Raw genomic sequence first — 18,484 nt, 5'->3', positions numbered from 1 at the left:
TCTAGAATGCTTTGGTTACTTCACCTGAGGAACAGGGCGCTACAATTTAAGAAAGAGGGCAATAAAGATGAGGAGTGAGCCTGAGACCAAGGCTGATGAGGGAAGGTTGAAGGATCTGGTTTGACTGTGTGGGGCAGAGCGAACATTACATATTTGACAGGTTGCCACATAGATGGAGCAGATTTGTTGCTCCAGAGCATGTAACCCAAAACAATGTGTTTAAATTACAACATTAGGAAGAACGTCCTGAACTGTTTGGACAGTGGACTGCCTCAGAAGGTGGACTCTCATCTATTACAGGTTTTTAAGCAGTTTTTAAGCTATCTCAGATGCTGCTGTTGTGGGTTCCCTTCATCAGCACTAAATGCACTTTGATGTTCTTCAAGCTCTTTGATTCTAGCAGCCGGTACAGTAGGTAAAGCTGAGAAACCAGTCCTTCTTGAAAGTGTTCTAAGTGAGCTTCACAGCTGAGCAGGGATTTGATTCCAAGTCAAGAACTGAAAAGAAAAAGGATAAGAGAGGAAGGCTGTGATAGGAAGATGTAGCAAATGTAAAAGGCCCAGATAGGAGAAATGAAATAACTGGCTGGTTTGAAAAGAAAGCTGAAGGATGGGGGAAGAAATTATAGGAGATGGGTAAAAATCCTTTGAGAAGAATGTGGAGGTGGGGAGGGGAAGATATAAAAGAATAAGCTTTCTGCATTTTGATTCTGATTCAGCAAATTCTGCCTAAACAGGCTGAGTCACAAAACCTCCAGAGCAAATGTACTGAACTTGAGGAAAGATGAGCTCCTAGTCACACACATAATGCTTCAGCAAAGAATTTAGTCAATTTTCAAACATGGATTAGGTATCAGTAAAAACCATCACCAGTAATTATCAAATTCTGCTTCCATTTTGTGAGTGGTTCTGCTGCTGCATCACTGTTCGCCACAGCAATTTTCAGCTGGCTCAAGTTAAGGCAAATTGACTATCTATGATTCTGGCTTTAAGCGCCATCCCCAGAACATAAACCCCATGTAAGTTGAGTCTCACCTTTATGACAATTTTAGCATTTTTACTCTACATGTTAAACAAATGCAGGGAACAGGCCAGCAGGTCACTGTTTCCCAAGTTTACGACGGATAGCATGTGGCAAATGTATTCAGCACATTACGTTCCAATAGTCAATTTGCATGATTTAACGTTGCACCCAGAAACTGCTACGTTAAGTTTTAATTGTAAACTGCTTGGAGGCCTCTGTGCAGCCCAAAGACTAAATATGATTTTCCCTCCATCTTCAAATTATCAGTTTCCCTTCTTCTTTGAAAGACAAAACAGATACTGCTCAAATTAATGCATTCACCACTTGCTACTCTCTTCTGCTTGTTACAATGTTACACATTTTGTGTTTTCATATTGTAAACCACCCTGTAATCTTTGGGTGAAGGACAGTATAGAAATTTTAATAATTAATAATAATACTTACTTATTCCAAGCTTCAAGTTTGTCAAGATAACTCAGCACTTCCTACCTCTGAAATATCAATCTTTTAGATCAGGAGTGGGAAGCCTTTATTAGCCTGTGGGTCACATCATTCCCTCCTGGGCGACCTTTGGGGACGGGCAGCAGAGACAATGGGCAGAGGCAAAATGTGGGTGGAACAACAAATGTGAATTTTACCTTTGGACAGTAGGCTAGCTTCCACATATATATGCAGCCCCTCTCTGTCCTTCATTCATGCAAGAGGGGCTATAAGAATTCAAGGACACATTTCAAAGAGTCAAAAACTAGCAGAGGAGGATGAGAAGCTGGGCCGGAGTGTGTGTGGACTGGGGAGAGTCCCGAAGGCCAAAGGGAGAGACCTGGAGAGCTGCACTGAGTCCCCTTAGCCTCAGGTTCTCCACCCATTTTAAACCATGATGGAGTCATCTCCCTTAAGGTTGCCGGGATGTCTTTCTTGTTGATTCCAAGCACAAAATGATTCATGACTTAGAAGTTCATTCTGGGGAAGGAAGCTGCTTTAAAATTGTGCATGAAATGGAAAGAAACAGACATTTAGGGAAAGAGTGTTTTATTTTTAAGCTTCTATGAGGGTTTTTACAAACAGAGTAAAAAAAAAGCTTTTCAAAAGTAAGCAAGAATGTCATTTACCTTATACTATTGTAGGTATGTTTCTAAATCCAAAAGTTCCACTACAATTGACCAGACTGGCCTCGCTGCTTGGAGGCAGGCAACTACTTCTGACAAGCTGTTTGGACTGCTGACGGGGAGGTGGGGTGCTGACTAGGAAAAGGAAAGTCTCTGTTCTAAAATTTGGTGCATGCCAAGTAGTGGGCAGTGAAATTTAGGACAGTGAAATCACACTCAGATGTGACTAGCAATCCATAACTGGAAATAAGTGACACTGAACTGTCCTCTGTTGCTGGACTGAACCTACAAGGATGGGTCCCATAGGGCACAGAAAGGAGTGTTTCACAAAGACTCTTGAAGACACCCCAGGGAGATACTATTCTCTTATTATCTTTTAAAATCCAAGGTACAACTGATATTTTAAAAGGGGCAACTGCTTGATTTCTGATTTCTCAGCATGTAGGAAAATCAATGAGCTCAGCAAATTATCCACTCACCCCCAAAACTGGCCAGAGGGCCTAGGGCACTCTAAGCCTGAAATCACTTAAATTCAAATCATAAATCAGAACATTCCTCTTCTGAGACAAACTCCAGTACTTACTTTATTAGAACTTACTCAACATATTATCCCTGGGATAAGCCATTTCTATGCTTTCTGAATGTCATTATAACATCTAGCATACTAAGCCACATTAAACCTTTTCTTGCCCGTGACAAATGGCTCTGGGAACAACTGGTGCTGGTGGGAAAAAAACCCTCCAACAAGATAAAGAGGGTCCATTAACTGGACATTAAACTGGAGGCTAAGTAAGGAGAGCTACTAATAAAATGGCCTGCTGTGGGGATAGGAAGGAGATGGTTATGCTATTAAAAACTCCACAAACTTCCAAACAAATAGCTGAAATACTTTGGTATATAGAGCAGTATTTTCTTTTTAAAATGGTTTGGTTTACAGCACCAATGTGAAACTAGAGCCAAATTATTATTATTTTTTTAAAAAATTAAGAACCACTCTACAGGTAACTATATATATATATGGTGACAATTTTGTTGTTTTTAAGAAGCTCCCCTTAAGCAGGATAAACAAAACAGGACTTCTCTCCAGACCTGATCCCAAAGTTCTCAGAGATAACCATTTCTCCAAACTTCACTGTGTGAGTGTACAAACCATCTCTAAAACTAGGATGTGACAGAAACAAGTAATGTGAACTATCTCTCCTAAGTCCCCTTCCTCTACCTACAGGCACACCCCATCAGTTCATGTTGCATACCAATTCCTATGCTACCATTCTGAAATATTGTGTTCTTGTATTTGGGCAAAATCTACTACAGCTACAGAGGAACAGTATTTCCTCTCTACTTAGGAATAAAACTCAATATTGACAGAGTGTCTACAGGTTCTCCAGCTCACCTCCTGGTCAATCTTCCTCTTTTACAGGGATATAAATTTTTGACTGTAACTCTTGTGAATCAGGTGTTTGGAAAATAACCTAGAACAGCTTGATCTACATTAGAAAAAAAAATTCTTAAAAGGTAACTGACTAGCATTTGTTCTACATTAAAATTCCGAAGCCAGCAGGCAAGCATAAATATTCAACTTATCAGCTTAATTATCATTTTAAAGCAAATTTCATGAATTCTTCAACACAGAGTTTGGTCAATCTGCATAATCGTGATTCTCTTGATTTCCAGCCTCAGTCCTTCTTCCAATATTACCTATGAGCAACTTCACCGACTCTTAGCCTTATGATATTGAATCCTGGGAATTTTAAAGTTACATGATTCCAAGACTTCACGTGCCCAACCACAGCCCGAGTATTTCAAGTCTCTTAGAGAAGAATCAAGCACTGGAATTAATTTGGACTGTGGTCTGCAACCTGAAATTAAATCTGTTTGTGATGCTCCATTCCTCTACTTTGAGAAAACAGTCTACTCACCAAATACTATAAATGAAAAATACACCCTCCATAAGAAGTCAAAGAAAGGGAAGTTTTAAAAAATAAATTAAACACACACACACACAGTTCCCTGTGGGCAATAAATAAATGTGCACAAAAGTGTAGCTTTGATTACTTGGAACTAACATGAGGGAGGTTGTTTGAGCAAGCAAAGCTAAACTGCTGGCCGTCTGAAACCTTCTGACTGCTCACATGAGTACAGCATTGATCTGGTGGATGTCCATGATACAAAGCTTCCAGATGTTTCCGTGACGCCGATTTCAGTATAACAGGTCAGCAAAGGAAGATACAGCATTGGAGAAGATGCAAATTGGCTACTAGTTCTATGGTGGCTGCAACTCAAGTCAATTTGGCTGCCACCACTCAGAAGCTCTGCTCTCAAACCCCTCTATGAAACTTTGGATCATGCCCTTTTTAATGAAAAGGCAGAAAAGCAAAAGTTTGGTGGCTACAAAAATAAAACAAAATACAAAAACAAAATCAAGCAGCCCCTAAAGCTTAAGGTGTTCAGGCAGTCCTGAATCAAGACAAGTGACCAAATTTACAAGTAATCCAAAGTTAAAGTCCCTTTCTGTATAAGATAGAAGTTACTTCTATTTACTTTAACATGCAAATTTATAATATATGGTATATAGAGAATATAGTGAAATGCTAATGTCTAGAATATAACCATCTACCCAGCTAGTCTCTGCCTTACCTTTGGCATGATTTTTTTTTTTTACAGTTTTGTTTGTTTTAAAATCCCCCATTTGAATTGCATGCACCACACGCTGCACACCTGTGCCCCACCCACCCCAATATCCCCACACACTTTAAGAGCAGATGTCAAGCAGGCGATTGTAAACATTTAGCCATCCAGATTAAAAATAACATTAACAAAGATTTGTTCTAAATTAATACATTAAAAAAATAATTTAAAAAATGCAATAAAACTGCATTTTTTCCTCAATTTTTCTTGAAAAGACATCCCGTGTTTTTGAACGTTTGAAAAAACCTTTAACGTTTCCCAAACCTATCCCACCCCTGTATGCTCCCCCCACCATGGCAATCTAAATTATAACCTTCTTTTGAGAATGGAAAACACCCTTCCACATTTGAGAGTTAGGTAATCTCCTGATAAGAGGTTATTCTTGCTTTCTCTTGAAGTAAAGGGAAGATGAACCAGGCTCTTCAAGAGGTCAATTGTTTTTGGGTGGTCTGCCGTGTTTGAGAGCTTCAAGTCCAAAGGGAAATAGAATACTGTATCCAAACTCATTTCTTGAAAGGGACAAATGTGCAATTTTTTTAAGTGAACCCAGAAGCTTCCCGCTTCAAATGCTGAACAACAATCTAATAATTCTGAACCTCTGAAAATATTATGTTTTATAATCTACCCCTCCCATATTTTTTTTGAACACTTCGGCCATGTTCTCCATCAGGATAAATTTTCAGTTCACGAGAAATATTTTCAATTTTGAATTTTAACCTTAATTGACATTTGCATAACTTCTTTTTTTTAAAAAAAAGTGATTTAATTCTGGGACTTTACCAAGTCATTGTACTGCGTTTCATCTAATAGTCATTTTATAAATACTCAAGTACATACTTCACTATGTACTGAAGTACCTGCATGCAAACAGTCTAATTCCCTTGAAGACCCTTGCTGGTATCTTTTGCCTTGCTAAGACAAGAACACAAACTCAGACACCTGGAGAAATCTCTTGGTATCTCTTCTAGCTACTGCTCTGCTGTACATATGATGAAATGTGCAGGAAAAATCTCATACGTCACATTTCCAAACATGTAGGCAAATTTATTTCACAACTTTGTGGGAGGAGCACTTCTAAACCTTGACGTCTTGAGGCACTAGAGAAAGGAGAGCCAAAAGATTTATATATTTATTTAATGGCTGGAACAAGCTTCCAGATGGAAAGTTAAAACAGCGCAAGGCTGAAGTTACTTATTTTAAGCAACTTTTTTTAAAAAGGGCTCTTTTCTTAAATTCCAAGTTCACAAGATACGACACAAATGTTCAATAAATATCCACTAAAAATATCAACGGACAAAATAGCTTTTCAGGAGTTACATTACAGGAGGCACTTATTCATAGGACCTGACAGTTCCATCACTTGGAATCTTAAACGGAATAAAGCTTTTAGGAGCAGCAAAGCAGATACCTACAAATTCTTAAAGACCAAGAGGAAACAAAACCCAAAAGCCATCTTTAAAGAGAAAAATCTCATTGTTGCAAAGCCAATCCCATCATTAGGGGTACCTGCTTTCCATTAGCACTAGAAAACCCAGTGCTCTAATAACATTCCTGTACTCTCAACTATCTTCCAACCAATGCTTCTTGATTTAAGATTTCCAGGGCCTAGCCAGCCACTAAAGATTAGGGCTGTGGTGCACATCTAACCAATTCATGCTGGCAACTGCTAATAAAAAAGTTTTGAGAGGCTCTGTGCTCTAAAGCTAAACCATGGTTTTTAGGTCAAGCCAGAAGGTAGATCCACTGCTAGTTCAACTTTTAGATATCAGCCACTTTGGAAAGGTACCAGTGCCAGTTGTCATACCATGTATCACCAGTTCTCTGCCAACTAGTATACTTCATTTGCTAAAGTACATTTCATAGAAGTCCAATGGAAGAACAGGTTGTAGAGCCAAAAGGAGGGCACACCCAGCTTTTAGGACAAGGCAATAAAATGGCTCCCATTAGACTGCTTCTACTAACCCTTTCTATTTATCTCTTTCCCACACCTTCTGTACTTCCCAGTACACTCCGCACATTAACTTGACATCCAATCTAAACACCACTTTCTTCTACACGCAGCCCAGTGCCGTTCTCAACTTGCACGTGCTGTTCTTCCACCTGGATCTCGAGTCCAACTTTTCACACTTCCAATATCTCCTCTGTTCCCTCACCTGCGCCAGCATTCTCTACCCAAGGTGCTTCACTTCCCCGACAAAACACGCCCAGACCTTTGATGACTACCAGCCTACTTTCCAAGATGAATTCTCAAAAGTAGTGATTAACTCCACAATTGCTGGACTGTGCAAAAGCAAGCAGAAGGGTGTGGGCCTATCACTGAGAAAGACAGGCCACCCTGATCATCCGCGGAGAAGACTACTACAACTGGTCCTACTGGTCACCAGGGCTTTAGTTCTCCTATGAGTTTCTCATTATATCTTTCAGCCACTCTACCTGTCCTCTGCTATAAAGGGTTTTAGCCTCTCCCCACTCCTTCTCTAGGCAGTTCAATATTTTGACAGTGTACTGCTCTTCTTGTCATCTTGTGGAAGATGCCCTAGAAAGCATGCTTTACTCTTCTCCAAACCATTTTTTGTGTGCAAGTGACATCTCAAATCTGCATCTTTATGGGATCATTCTTGTATCAATTTGAAGTTGGGAGGCCTGAACAATTCCTAACCAAAACACATTTCTGTGGCAAAATTATCTCCTATGCCCTTCACCCCGACAGATGATATCTCCAAGTAGTCTTAATATGAGCTTTCTTGATATTTTGCTCAAGGGAAACACAAAACTGCATTTCTACTACGTTTGTCCTCTACCCAAAGAGCTTCCAATATGGCAAAAAGATCTTGCTATTGAAAATAACAAAGTCTTTTGCCTATGCGGAACCACCCATTTATTTATTTTTTTGAAAAGCACAACTCAATATCTTGAAATCAAGACCATGTCTGGATGTACATTACTGACTCTCTAAATCAAAGTTTAGGAAGTCAGCAAACATCAGGCATGCATTCTCTCCCTTTACCCCCACCCTGTGTTGGTGCAGCGATCCTGGTTAGTTTCAGCTGCAATTCCCCATTATGTCTGAATTGGCAAACTGTTATTTTACTAACCAGGATCAAACCATGGTTTATTATTACTGCTAGAGAACTGTAACAGCTTGGTTTACTATTTCAGATCCAATGGGAAACTGTAGTTTACTCTAACAAGATCAGATCACTAATGGGAAAGGTAAGTGTGTGAGTTTGTTGTTTGTTCCTGGTTCTCAAACTATGGTTTAGCACACTATTTTCAAGCTACTTTCAAACTGTGGCATAATGTCTTTGGAAAACACTCAGATTTTCTTAAAATTCTGGAGAGTTTAGGAAGACATCATAGCCAAAGTTCACAGAAGAGGCTAAATAAACATCTTGCTGAAGCCTCCACAATACTAAAGGAATTCATCTTGGAGGCTAGGCATCTCTTAAACATGCACCGCAGTACCACCTTCTGTTTTTCATTAGACACCCATAGGTAAACTTCATTGCTTTTCCTACTCCACTTCCATAAAAACCATTAATATTCACTCACTGTTTGGACACATCTTAAATCTGAAACTTGCTTTCTCTGCTCACTGCCCTTTAGTTTTCACCAGCTTTTCACTTCCAACTTTCTCTCATACAGCAAATGTCTTTTCATATAATACACTCCACCCATTTTCTTTTAGGCACAAAACCACCTACTCATAAAGCCTGTGTGCAAATGAAATTGCCTTCCTTCATATTCCGAAAATGCTGCCACATTAACAGTCACTACTGAGGTCAGCAGAATAACTGAACTTCCACACTGTGTTGTAACGGTGTCCCAGTCACAAGGAATGAAGACCTCCACCCTCTCAGGAAATGAACTCTCCATGTCCTCCAAGCTCTTTGGTAACTTGCCTCATTTTGTTAGCAACTATCCACTCTAAAAACCTAATCAGTCACAGAAGACACCCACCTACTTCTTCACAAGTCAAGCAAGTGCACTGCCCCAATCTCAAAGGACCCTCTTGGTCTGGTCTGACTTTCTGGCAGGTTGCCCAGCACCCCCAAGCACTTTGTAGGACATGCCCAAACATGGATTATGCTATAACTGCTCCTCCCTCCACTAATTCTGCCACTGAATGTACCTAATTTTGGCTCCCCTTGGAAACATAATACAATATAGGAGCTCCCCCTTGGAAACAGCCAGAATATAGATGGAATCATGTCTCAAGGAGTTGTACTAAGCAGACAGCCCAGCTTCATCAATGGCCACAGGAGCATCTCCTTTTCAGGACATCCCAAGTACTGTTATGACTTTACTCTAAAACTTCTGTGTGCGTGTGTTGGGTTTTTGAAGTTGATCTATACATCTAGTATAGTATGGCATCTGACAATGCAGTGCACCATCATGCCTGCGCCACAAGTAACCACACTAACCCAAATATCCATAGGATTGAGACAAGAGCTAAGATTATGGTACTCCAACCTTTGCTAGCAAGAGAAAGCAGGAATAAGCCTCACCTTCAGGTTAACAGTCAGAGCTTCAGGACTGTGCTTTAACCTCTGGACTACCTGAAATGCAATTGTTATTGGCAGAATTGACTCAAGAAGAAAACCAGGATTCATTCCCAAAGTCTCTGACCACCTCTCTTTCCCAAGGCTAATGGTGGGAATTGTTGCCCCTAAAGGTTTATATGACAACTTCAATGACCCAGAGACCTTGGTGCCTACAGCATGGCCCCAACACTTTGGGAATGCCTGTCAATTAAAGTTGACTGGAATTCTGTCCCTTCTGGCTTCTTATCCTGTTAAAAACACTAGCAGAAAAAAAGCTTTATTCTGAAAGAGTAGGATTGAGGAGGGTGCTCAGCCTTCATCCTCCAAGCCTTTTGGATAATTTAGAATCCTGCCTCTGAGATTTCATGAAGTCTGAGCATCTAGACAGACAGTGCAGATTCTAGCCCATGATCTCCAAAGAGCAAACTCTGACCAATTCTCAACTGGAGATACACACTTGTGACCAGTTAAGAATCGAGTCAATTAAGTCCACAATAGGGCGTAAATGTGTTACTATTTAAATATATTAAAGAATCCCTAAGACACAGCAGTAAGAATCATTTGGGCTGAATCTTTTTTTAAAAAATGGCTTTCTTGATGCCAGGATTATCTTTTAAGTTCTGCTTTTCCTTTTCTTAAATACTGGAAGAAAATGAACAAGCATTTATCCTAGCACCAAACACACACTTTGGTAAATAAAACACCACTGACAAAACTTTGTTCACGCTCAAAACAAAAGATAGGAACCCCTGAGTTCAAAAAGAATTGAAGAGGGAAAAAATCACTTTAACTGAGCTACTCTTGGATGAGAATAATTCTCAAACCTACACTTTCCTGTCTCCCCAAGCCCTAAAAAAAAATGAAACCAAGACAACAGCAACAGCTAAGCTCAGAATCTAAAGCAGCAGACGACCCATCGACGTCCAGCCCCGTTCCCCCTCAGCAAATACAATCCCAAAAACACAAACGAAAAAACGAAAAACAAAAACAGACATTAATAACGCAGGGATGGGTGAACGGGTGCAGCAGGCAGGCCGCAGCACCACAAGTCCAAACTTAATAAATAAGTGGTAAAAAAAATATCTTCTTTTTCCTTTTGTGTGTTTTGTGTCTGTTCACAGTGCGTGAGCAAGGGTCACTGTTGAGCCTCCAGACAAGGTGGAGAGAGACAAGCAGGGAGCAGCTGTCACTTCGTGGCAACTCCGGATGGCAGGCGCTCAATCACAGAAAGATAACAAGCACAGGCTGGAAAAGGCCTTGTATTCTTGGGCTGCCTGGTGCCAGAAATGCCAAAGGCTCTAGAACACACCCACATTCCAGAAAGACCAGACAGCCACCCCATCTCTTCATGGCAATACTGAAGGAAAAGACAACATGGGCAAGGGTGATTTGAGCAGGTGAAGCAAACAATTCATGCCACTGAAGAGTTGCTGTTGTGAGGGCAGGCGTCTGTTGTGGTGCTCTCTCTTGCCCCACCTTGCAAGCTCTGTCTGCCAAGGGGTCCTTCCTTGGCACAACAGCCACTCTACATGGCTACCTGGTGAAGAATGGCAGGTGGTGCTGGCTAAGGATGCTACTCGTGCGGGGTGACTCTGTCTTAGCCATGACATCTTTGAACCAGGACGCCACATCCACTTCCAGTGTCTCATAACGCTTGATGAAGTTATGTTCCTGCAAAGGAACAGGCAAAACGAGATGGAAAATAAGCAAGGAAGTCACACCACCTGTGTTATTTCTACAGAGCTGCGAGCAACGGTTGTCAGCTATAGCTAAGCAACAAGGAGGATACACAACAGCAGCAAACACAAGCAGGGAAAAATCTGACCAAGTCAAATAAAAAAGTAAAAGAACTTTCCCTCTCTTTTAAAGAAACTATGTGGAGAAAAGAAAGGATGTCACTTTATTAATCTCGGCTTCCATGCCAGTTGGCACAAACTATTTCCAAGAAATGTTACTGGTTATTTCTAAACTTTAAGGGTTGGCAGAAGCACCCACTGTGGCCTTTTTCCAAGGCCTGGGGGATTTTTTAAAATATTCACAATGAAAGAGGTGTGACCAATACTCACAAGTAGCTTGTTGTACTTTGGTCTCTTCCTGTGATCTTTAGTAAGGCTAGAAATAACAGAAACACACATTCAAAACACAGGATCAAATTTGTTTTATGGAGCAACCAACACGGCATGTTTCCACTACATGATACATAATGAATCCTTGCAAACAGAGCTCATATTGACATAGGTCTACTCTAAGTTTAAAACTCTCTCAGCTAAACAGGATGAAGTCCATTATCCTTCCATACCAATAATCTTTCAGGGTCAACTTCCTCTGCCCAGTATCCCACGGCAGTTTGCAACAATCTTACATGAAGTTGTTTGATGGAATCCAGGAGTGGCAAGTTGGACACATAAGCTCAAAGTTAACTGGAACAAAACAATCACTATCAGAAGTAGATTTTCTGTTTGACCATTTGTGGAATTGTCAATGCCAGTTGCAAGGAGTGCAATTCATTTACAGCTGCAGATACAGCTGCCTAATTGTTGGAGTGAATGGAAACAAGGAAAGATGGGGAAATGTAACTAACTTACGACATGTTACTTTTTATTTCCACGGCAATGAAGGACTTCCTACACCTTTAGAATCGGTACATCAGACACAGAAAAGAGATAAGAGCCAGGAATGTGTAGACAAGAAGAGGTCATACACAAAGATGTGCTAGCCCAGAATTTAAGCACAGCTGTCATGGAGGCAGATATGGGATTTCCTTTCTAGGTGGAAATCACCAGCACAGGTTGAGTTCAGTCTTTAGAAGAGCATGGTACCAGTTTGAACAAGCAGAACAGTTCCAATTCTTTTGCATACACTATTAATGGTCTTGAAGATAGGGTGCCCTAGAATGAACATTAGCCAATATCTGAGAAAGCAAATGGTGTGCAAGAGTTCAGCAGGAAAGTGAGGAACCAGCTGGAACTGCAGGGCTTCCTGTCTATGTAAGAAATGCTGAAGCAGCCGCTCTACATAACATGAATTTAAGGCACTTCACTCACCAGTCTTTCACAAAGGACTGGAAATCCACAGAAAATCCCATGTTGTTTGGGAGAAGCGGAGGATCTTCCTGCAACACCTTGGTGAGGACTTCAAAATCTGTTTTACAGTTCTTGTAGGGGAACTGACCTGTAGCCAGCTCAACCTGCATTAGGGGTGGCAGAGAAATGAAGAATAAGTGCTTAAAAATGGGAATAATCTAAAAAGCAGTATTATCATCAGCATCTCTTCAATGATGCTTCAGTGATGTATATTTGCATATAAGCCGCAGGGCAATTTACAACAAAAGCAAACAGATAAAAATCCATACAAACAACACAATTCTAAATGACTGTACAGAAAGAGACGAGAGCAAGAAAGGGAAGAAATGTGGAACAGAATGATCACTTGGCTTATCCAGCCTCAACAGCAGCGACAAAAATAGGGTTCAGGATAGCCAGAATTCAGCCTCCTTTGAATCAGTTAACTCCATTAAAAAAATTGAAGAAAAGAGAAGAAAAACTCACCCCAAAGCTTATTGCTGTTTATGTCATGTATTAAAGACTGCATACATTAAAGGATGATTGAGCTATGATCCAGAACCTGAAGAGCCCAACAAGGGTACACAAATTTCCTTAAAAATGGGGAGCAGGTTTTACTTACCAGAGAGATGCCGAGGCTCCAAACATCTGCACGTATATCATAATCTGGTTTTGAGGGATCAGGGGGATCTATTCTCTCAGGCTGGAAACAAAAAGATTATTACAAATTCAGTCAAAAATAAAACCTCTTTGCTACTGGTCTCTTACCTGCACCTAGCAAGATTCCAGTGATTACAGAAGCCAAACCATGGGTGGAATTGAATGTAGCACGAAGTGTGTGTGTGTGTGTGTGTGTGTGTGTGTACAGAATGAACGCCACCCTCACAACAAGACTTCCCCCATCCTCCTAAACCTGTTCTGGGGGTTCCCTCAGCCTTCCAGAGCAGATTTAGGGGGAAGCACATGGGGAGAGGAGGGAGAGTCTCACTGCATGAGTGGGCCTTGTTCCGTGCAAACAAAAACTTAGCTGAATCCCACTGGATGTTGCTAAGACAAAATGCAGGCTGTTTTGATACCGTAACAGCATCTGCGTAATAGCTGCCATACAGTTTCCCAAAAGCTCAGGCCAAATCTAGTGACAACTTTCTGTAGTAAAATGCAAGCGATAGAATTCTTAGTCCTGGAGAGAAGTTATCGAGACACATGGTGCATTTCAACGGCTGCAGTGAAGCAGGTCGGGCCTAGAGCACTGCTAGGATGAGAGACTGCTAGGGATCATACCCAACCCATGCAAAGCAGCTTGGAGGAAGTATGACATAAAAGTTTAACAAATAAAGAGTATTTAATTAAATCATACACAAGCTATTCTGAGCAATTTGTAGGAAGAGCAACATACAATGTCACTTTTCTTTTTTTTTACTCGGTTCCATCCCAGCACAGCAAGATCCCTGCTGCTGTTCTCTCGCCATCTGCCCATCTCTTACCGCCATATATGCTGCGCAACCAGCGCTCCGGGTTTTGGCTTTCGAGTCCACCAGCCTCCCACTGATCCCGAAGTCACACAATTTGATTTGCCCCCTCTCATCCAACAAGATATTTGAAGGCTTCACATCTCTATGGATGACACCATGCTTCTCTTTCAGGTAGTAGAGTGCTTTGACAATCTGAAAGCAACACAATGCAGAAGAATTAACCCTTGCTCCCTATAAGGAAAACAACTCAGAACTAGTCTAGAACTCATGATACCCTTTTATCAACATGCCTGTAAAAACATGTGCTGCTTAAGAGAACAAAGGTTATGCACTCAGCAATCAGTCTGAGGCTTTCGTGATACTTGGAAGAGATAGTTTCAGCTATCTGGGGCAAAACGTCTTGTATACACAACAACTTGTGGGGAGACAGCGTTACAGCACAGCCCTTCAGTCATGCAGATTACCAAGCAGTTTTCAGGGATACCACTGGGGAGAAAGAAAGGTGGCATGTTCATGAACTGTTGTTACTATTGAAATGCTGTTACTATTCTTGGGATCCGAAGGTGAGATCTTGGGCTTCATAGTTTTCAGTGGGGTGTGATAATACTTGACTCTTCAACCGAGCCCTAGATTTTACCACATCTCATTATGCAGCATCAAGGGGGGGGGGGCAGATGGCCAAAAGGAAATGAAAACAACCACACAGAACAGAGCGCCCAGTCCTGGGTTCCAAATTTTGCCAAAATCCACCCAACAGTGTAGTCATTATTTAAAAAATCTTACTCCCTCTGCTGTCCATAACAGCACTTTGCTCCAAGCAGGGAAGCTTAGCTCATTTCTGTGAGCCAAAAGAGAAACAGACGTGTGAGGCTCAAGTAAATGGAAGAGAATGGTATGTAAAATAACAAATAACAAGTGGAGAATGGTTGTTTTCCCTTCAAAAACAGCAGAAAACGCAGCTGAAAAAGAAAAATACCTGGATGCCATATGCAGGAAGGAGTTTGAAGCACAACGCATCTCCTTAAAAGCCATGATCATGGAAACTTGGAAGCAATTAATGGCTCCTCTGTGTCACAGACAAAGAAGCCAGATTCTAGCTTGCCATGTTGTGTGGACCTGGACTCATGGCTTGTTTGCTCCAAACAAACCTCAAGTGGTAACCCAAGAATAAACCTTTGTTACCACTCATCAGTTTGGAGGAAACAAGCCATGAGCCCAAGTCCAGGCAACATGACAGGCCAGATATATGGCTTGTTTTATCTGTGAAGCTGCCACAGCTGAAGCAAGGAAGGAGTACTATTAAGTAGTCTATACCAGCATGCTATTCGTTCTATGCTTAGCATGACATGTGAACTGGGCCAATGTCTAGATGGGGGAAATGTGGGATCTAAATGAAAAAAGCAAAAACAAAAACAACCCTCACCGCCACAGTCATCTTTCCCAAGATCCTCTCAGGGATTGGCCCTTGGATTCGTTTTTTCAGCTTCTCTGCACATGTGCCCATTAGCTCCATGGCTATAAAAACATCAGTCTAAAGGATGGGGGGGAAATAAAATAAAAAAGTAAAAGTTAAGGTTATTATGATGTGGCTGTTCTAAATACATTGAAAAATACAGATGGACTTGAGAAAACAGTAGCATCGCCTTCATTTACATTTGTGATGAAAGTTCCAAAGCACTGAACAATGTAAGGACAGTCATGACTCTTCAGCACCACATCCAGGTCCATCAGAATCCTCTTGTTCTCCTCTTTGTTACCAGAACGACGCATTTGCTGAACAGAGAAGAGAATGGGAATTAGGAGCAGAAGTGGAAAGAGCCAAAAGAGTCGTGCGTGATCATGCTTTGACCCACAAAGGGCCTCATGGCCCTTAACTGCTTTATGATTAATTCACAGAGCGTCACTACTTTCCATCAAAGTAAGTTAAGGCCCACTTAATCCTGCCCAATTGGATTCTCTCTCAACAGCTGACACAGGAACCAAATAATCTGTGGCACCTAAGAGTTTCACCAGCAATGAACCCTCTAGAAGTCCAACTCTGCCATTTCCTTTCATCTTAAGGTATCTTCCACTCAACACCCAGTAGATCTACCTCACCTTCACAGCTATGATGTGTCCAGTCTTCTTGAAACGCATTTTCCACACCTGTCCACACGTCCCACTTCCAATCTCACCCAGATTTTCTAGGTCATTGATTTCTGCTTGGTATCTCTGTGAGAAGATGAGCACATAGAGAAGCTACTCATCAATCCATTTTATATTGAAAAGGGTGGGGAGTTGCTTTCGGTTAATTCTTAATATACATCAGGCTTCAATATATTTGGAACTGCTGCACCTCTCAAGCCAGCTCACCTGCCCTCCGATGGTCAAGTAACCCGTTTGCTTCATGATTTCCTGCAGTTTCTGATCAATCTCTATACTAGAAAGGGAAAGAGAAAAAAGGAAAAATATTGTGTTTGCTTCCATTTAGCCATGGCATACGAAAATCTCAGAACCCTTCTCTCTGCAGAAACAGGCTCCATCTCTGTGGAGAACCACACATTCCTCTTCTCAACATGGGCATCTAGAGAACCCTATGAACTAGTAGATCTCCATCATGAGAGAATTTCTAATATGAATTCAAAGCCAGCAACTCACAAGTCACTTACATAACAAGACACCTCAATCTGCAGATCAGAGCAGTGCAGGTTAAATCATGAGTTTTTATTACCTGGTGAAACCCCAAAAAGCAGCAGGTCCTCTACTAACTCCCAGGGCCATTACTGTATATTTTTGTGTGAATGCTATAAATCACTCATTTAGCAGACAAGCTTAGCCCGTTAATTCACAAACAGGACAGTTTAAACTTTGCATGGGCTGCTACTGATATTACATGATATTACAAAAAAATAATGCAACTCAAGGCAACTAGGGGTTATGAAAGTTCCGTATCTACCTAGCAAAGATGGTTTGAGACAGGAGCCCTTTTCAAAAGCTCTGCCTCTTACATCAAAAGAACAGTGTGAAGCAGCTTTTAAGACTGTGGCAATAGCAATAAGCAACAAGATTAAAGTGCCTAGAGAACATTCAGTTCCCCAACACGCTATTATCCACGGCTGTACAGGCACAAGGACAGCAAACGCTTCATGTATTGTGCGCAGACCTGTCTGATCAAATGGCAAGCACAACATAAAACCTTTGCTCCAAACTGCTTCCCTTTCTCAAAACAAGCTGGTCCCTCCTGTCTCAATACAGCAGAGAAGACGAGCACAGCACCCCAAAACCTGCCTCATTTGCTCTAGTTCTGCTTACCTCTCCATGCTCTTGTTCATGTGGAAGGGGGGCTGAGGAGGCAGGCCCAGAAAGTTTCGGGGGCGTGACGGATGAGGATGATGATGCTGGGGCGAGCTGTCCAAAGAGGTGGAGCGGCTACTTCCATCGTTGGCTAAGGGAAGCTGCAATGCTGAGAGGAGAGGAGAGGAGAAGTCAGGCAGGGAGGCTTCAATGCATGGGCTCCTGGTTCAAGCTAGGTTCCTTTGCAGCCCAAGCCCACAATGTTTCTAGTCTTGAAGGCAGAGGTGCTAGAAAACCAGCCTGTGGTTCCAATAAAAAGTCAGCTGTTACCTTGACTTCCGAGATGTCAGCTTAGCCCTACTGTACTCCCAAGGTGTTCTAAAATCCCACCTTCTCAAATCTGTGTGGAAGCCACAGCTTTTAACTGTACCATCCTGGGGATAGCTCTGTCTGGGCACAATAAATAGGTCTTCCCCTGTTTTCCTGAGAGGGTGGTCAGGCTTCACTCATATGAGGATCCATGCAGCAAGTTAAACTGGATTGTTGGTGCCTATGCATATATTAAAACAGTAGGCATCTGTTGACTGGGAATAAGCCATAAACTGGCATATTCATGTTACATTGGGGTAGGCAGATCAATGACTGTGTGGATATTATACTGGCAAGTTTTTTGCAGGCTTAATCTGGGCCTAGGACCAGGAGGGAGAGTATGTGTGGTTTAAAATTAAATCCATTTTTAGAAAGAACCTGCTTCTGGAACTACAGATAAAGCTGCCCATCTTGCCTAGTTTCTTTGCCCAGGGGCTTGTGCAGTGAGTGTGATGTGAGATAGCACCAAGAACTTTCTTCCTGCTTGGTCTTAGCACAAGCATATTTAGACAGAGGTCTCTGCTAAGCCTGAAGAGAGCATTCTCAGGGCAACTATCCATTTTTGAACCAATCTAAAAGAGGGGACCCTTCAGGGCACCTAGATCAAGAAACTGCAGTATCCTGGGAATAGCACAGGCAAGCAGAAGTCATGCTGCACAGGTTTTAGCAACATCTGTTAGTAGCTGAATGGTTAGATCTAATCTTTCCAGTACAATTATTTGATACTGCAATTCTTCCCATAACCTTTCATATTTTACCTGGTTTCCTGTGTCTACACAGGTTTTAATCCAAAAACAGGAAGACACAGCGAGGCACACAGCCAGAGTACAACAATTCTACATAGACATCCCAACTCACCTCCACTTAGCTCAGAGGCTAAGCAGTGCATCATTAGATCAAGCAAAGCTGCAACTCATATTCTTGGTGTCATGGCTTATTTCTAAAAA

The 18,484-nt window shown here is 41.5% G+C and overlaps 1 protein-coding gene across 5 annotated transcripts in view; it reads right to left on the bottom strand.

Annotated features, from left to right (window-relative positions):
* Positions 1–2,035: 2,035 nt before the first annotated feature.
* MAP2K7 (mitogen-activated protein kinase kinase 7) overlaps positions 2,036–18,484 on the bottom strand; it is a 35,024-nt gene continuing 18,575 nt past the window's right edge. For 2 of the 5 annotated variants that reach the window (XM_082212034.1, XM_082212033.1), the window contains 10 exons: positions 17,187–17,337; positions 16,248–16,314; positions 15,993–16,106; positions 15,549–15,668; positions 15,319–15,426; positions 13,908–14,087; positions 13,046–13,126; positions 12,406–12,548; positions 11,428–11,473; positions 2,036–11,032 (listed from right to left, as the gene is read on the bottom strand). In XM_082212034.1, the coding sequence (XP_082068160.1) occupies positions 10,895–11,032; positions 11,428–11,473; positions 12,406–12,548; positions 13,046–13,126; positions 13,908–14,087; positions 15,319–15,426; positions 15,549–15,668; positions 15,993–16,106; positions 16,248–16,314; positions 17,187–17,337 (1,148 nt within the window). In that variant the 3' untranslated portion in view covers positions 2,036–10,894. Of the gene's footprint in view, positions 11,033–11,427; positions 11,474–12,405; positions 12,549–13,045; positions 13,127–13,907; positions 14,088–15,318; positions 15,427–15,548; positions 15,669–15,992; positions 16,107–16,247; positions 16,315–17,186; positions 17,338–18,395; positions 18,478–18,484 lie in introns of those variants that run through there. The other 3 variants (XR_014216681.1, XR_014216682.1, XM_082212035.1) reach the window with 3 other exon arrangements.

The sequence above is a fragment of the Podarcis vaucheri genome (assembly GCF_965113315.1).
Source record: "Podarcis vaucheri genome assembly, chromosome: 2".
In the NCBI taxonomy this organism is placed as follows: Eukaryota; Metazoa; Chordata; class Lepidosauria; order Squamata; family Lacertidae; genus Podarcis; species Podarcis vaucheri.
Note: the sequence above shows the minus strand (reverse complement) of the source record. Positions and strands in the feature narration are given on the sequence as shown.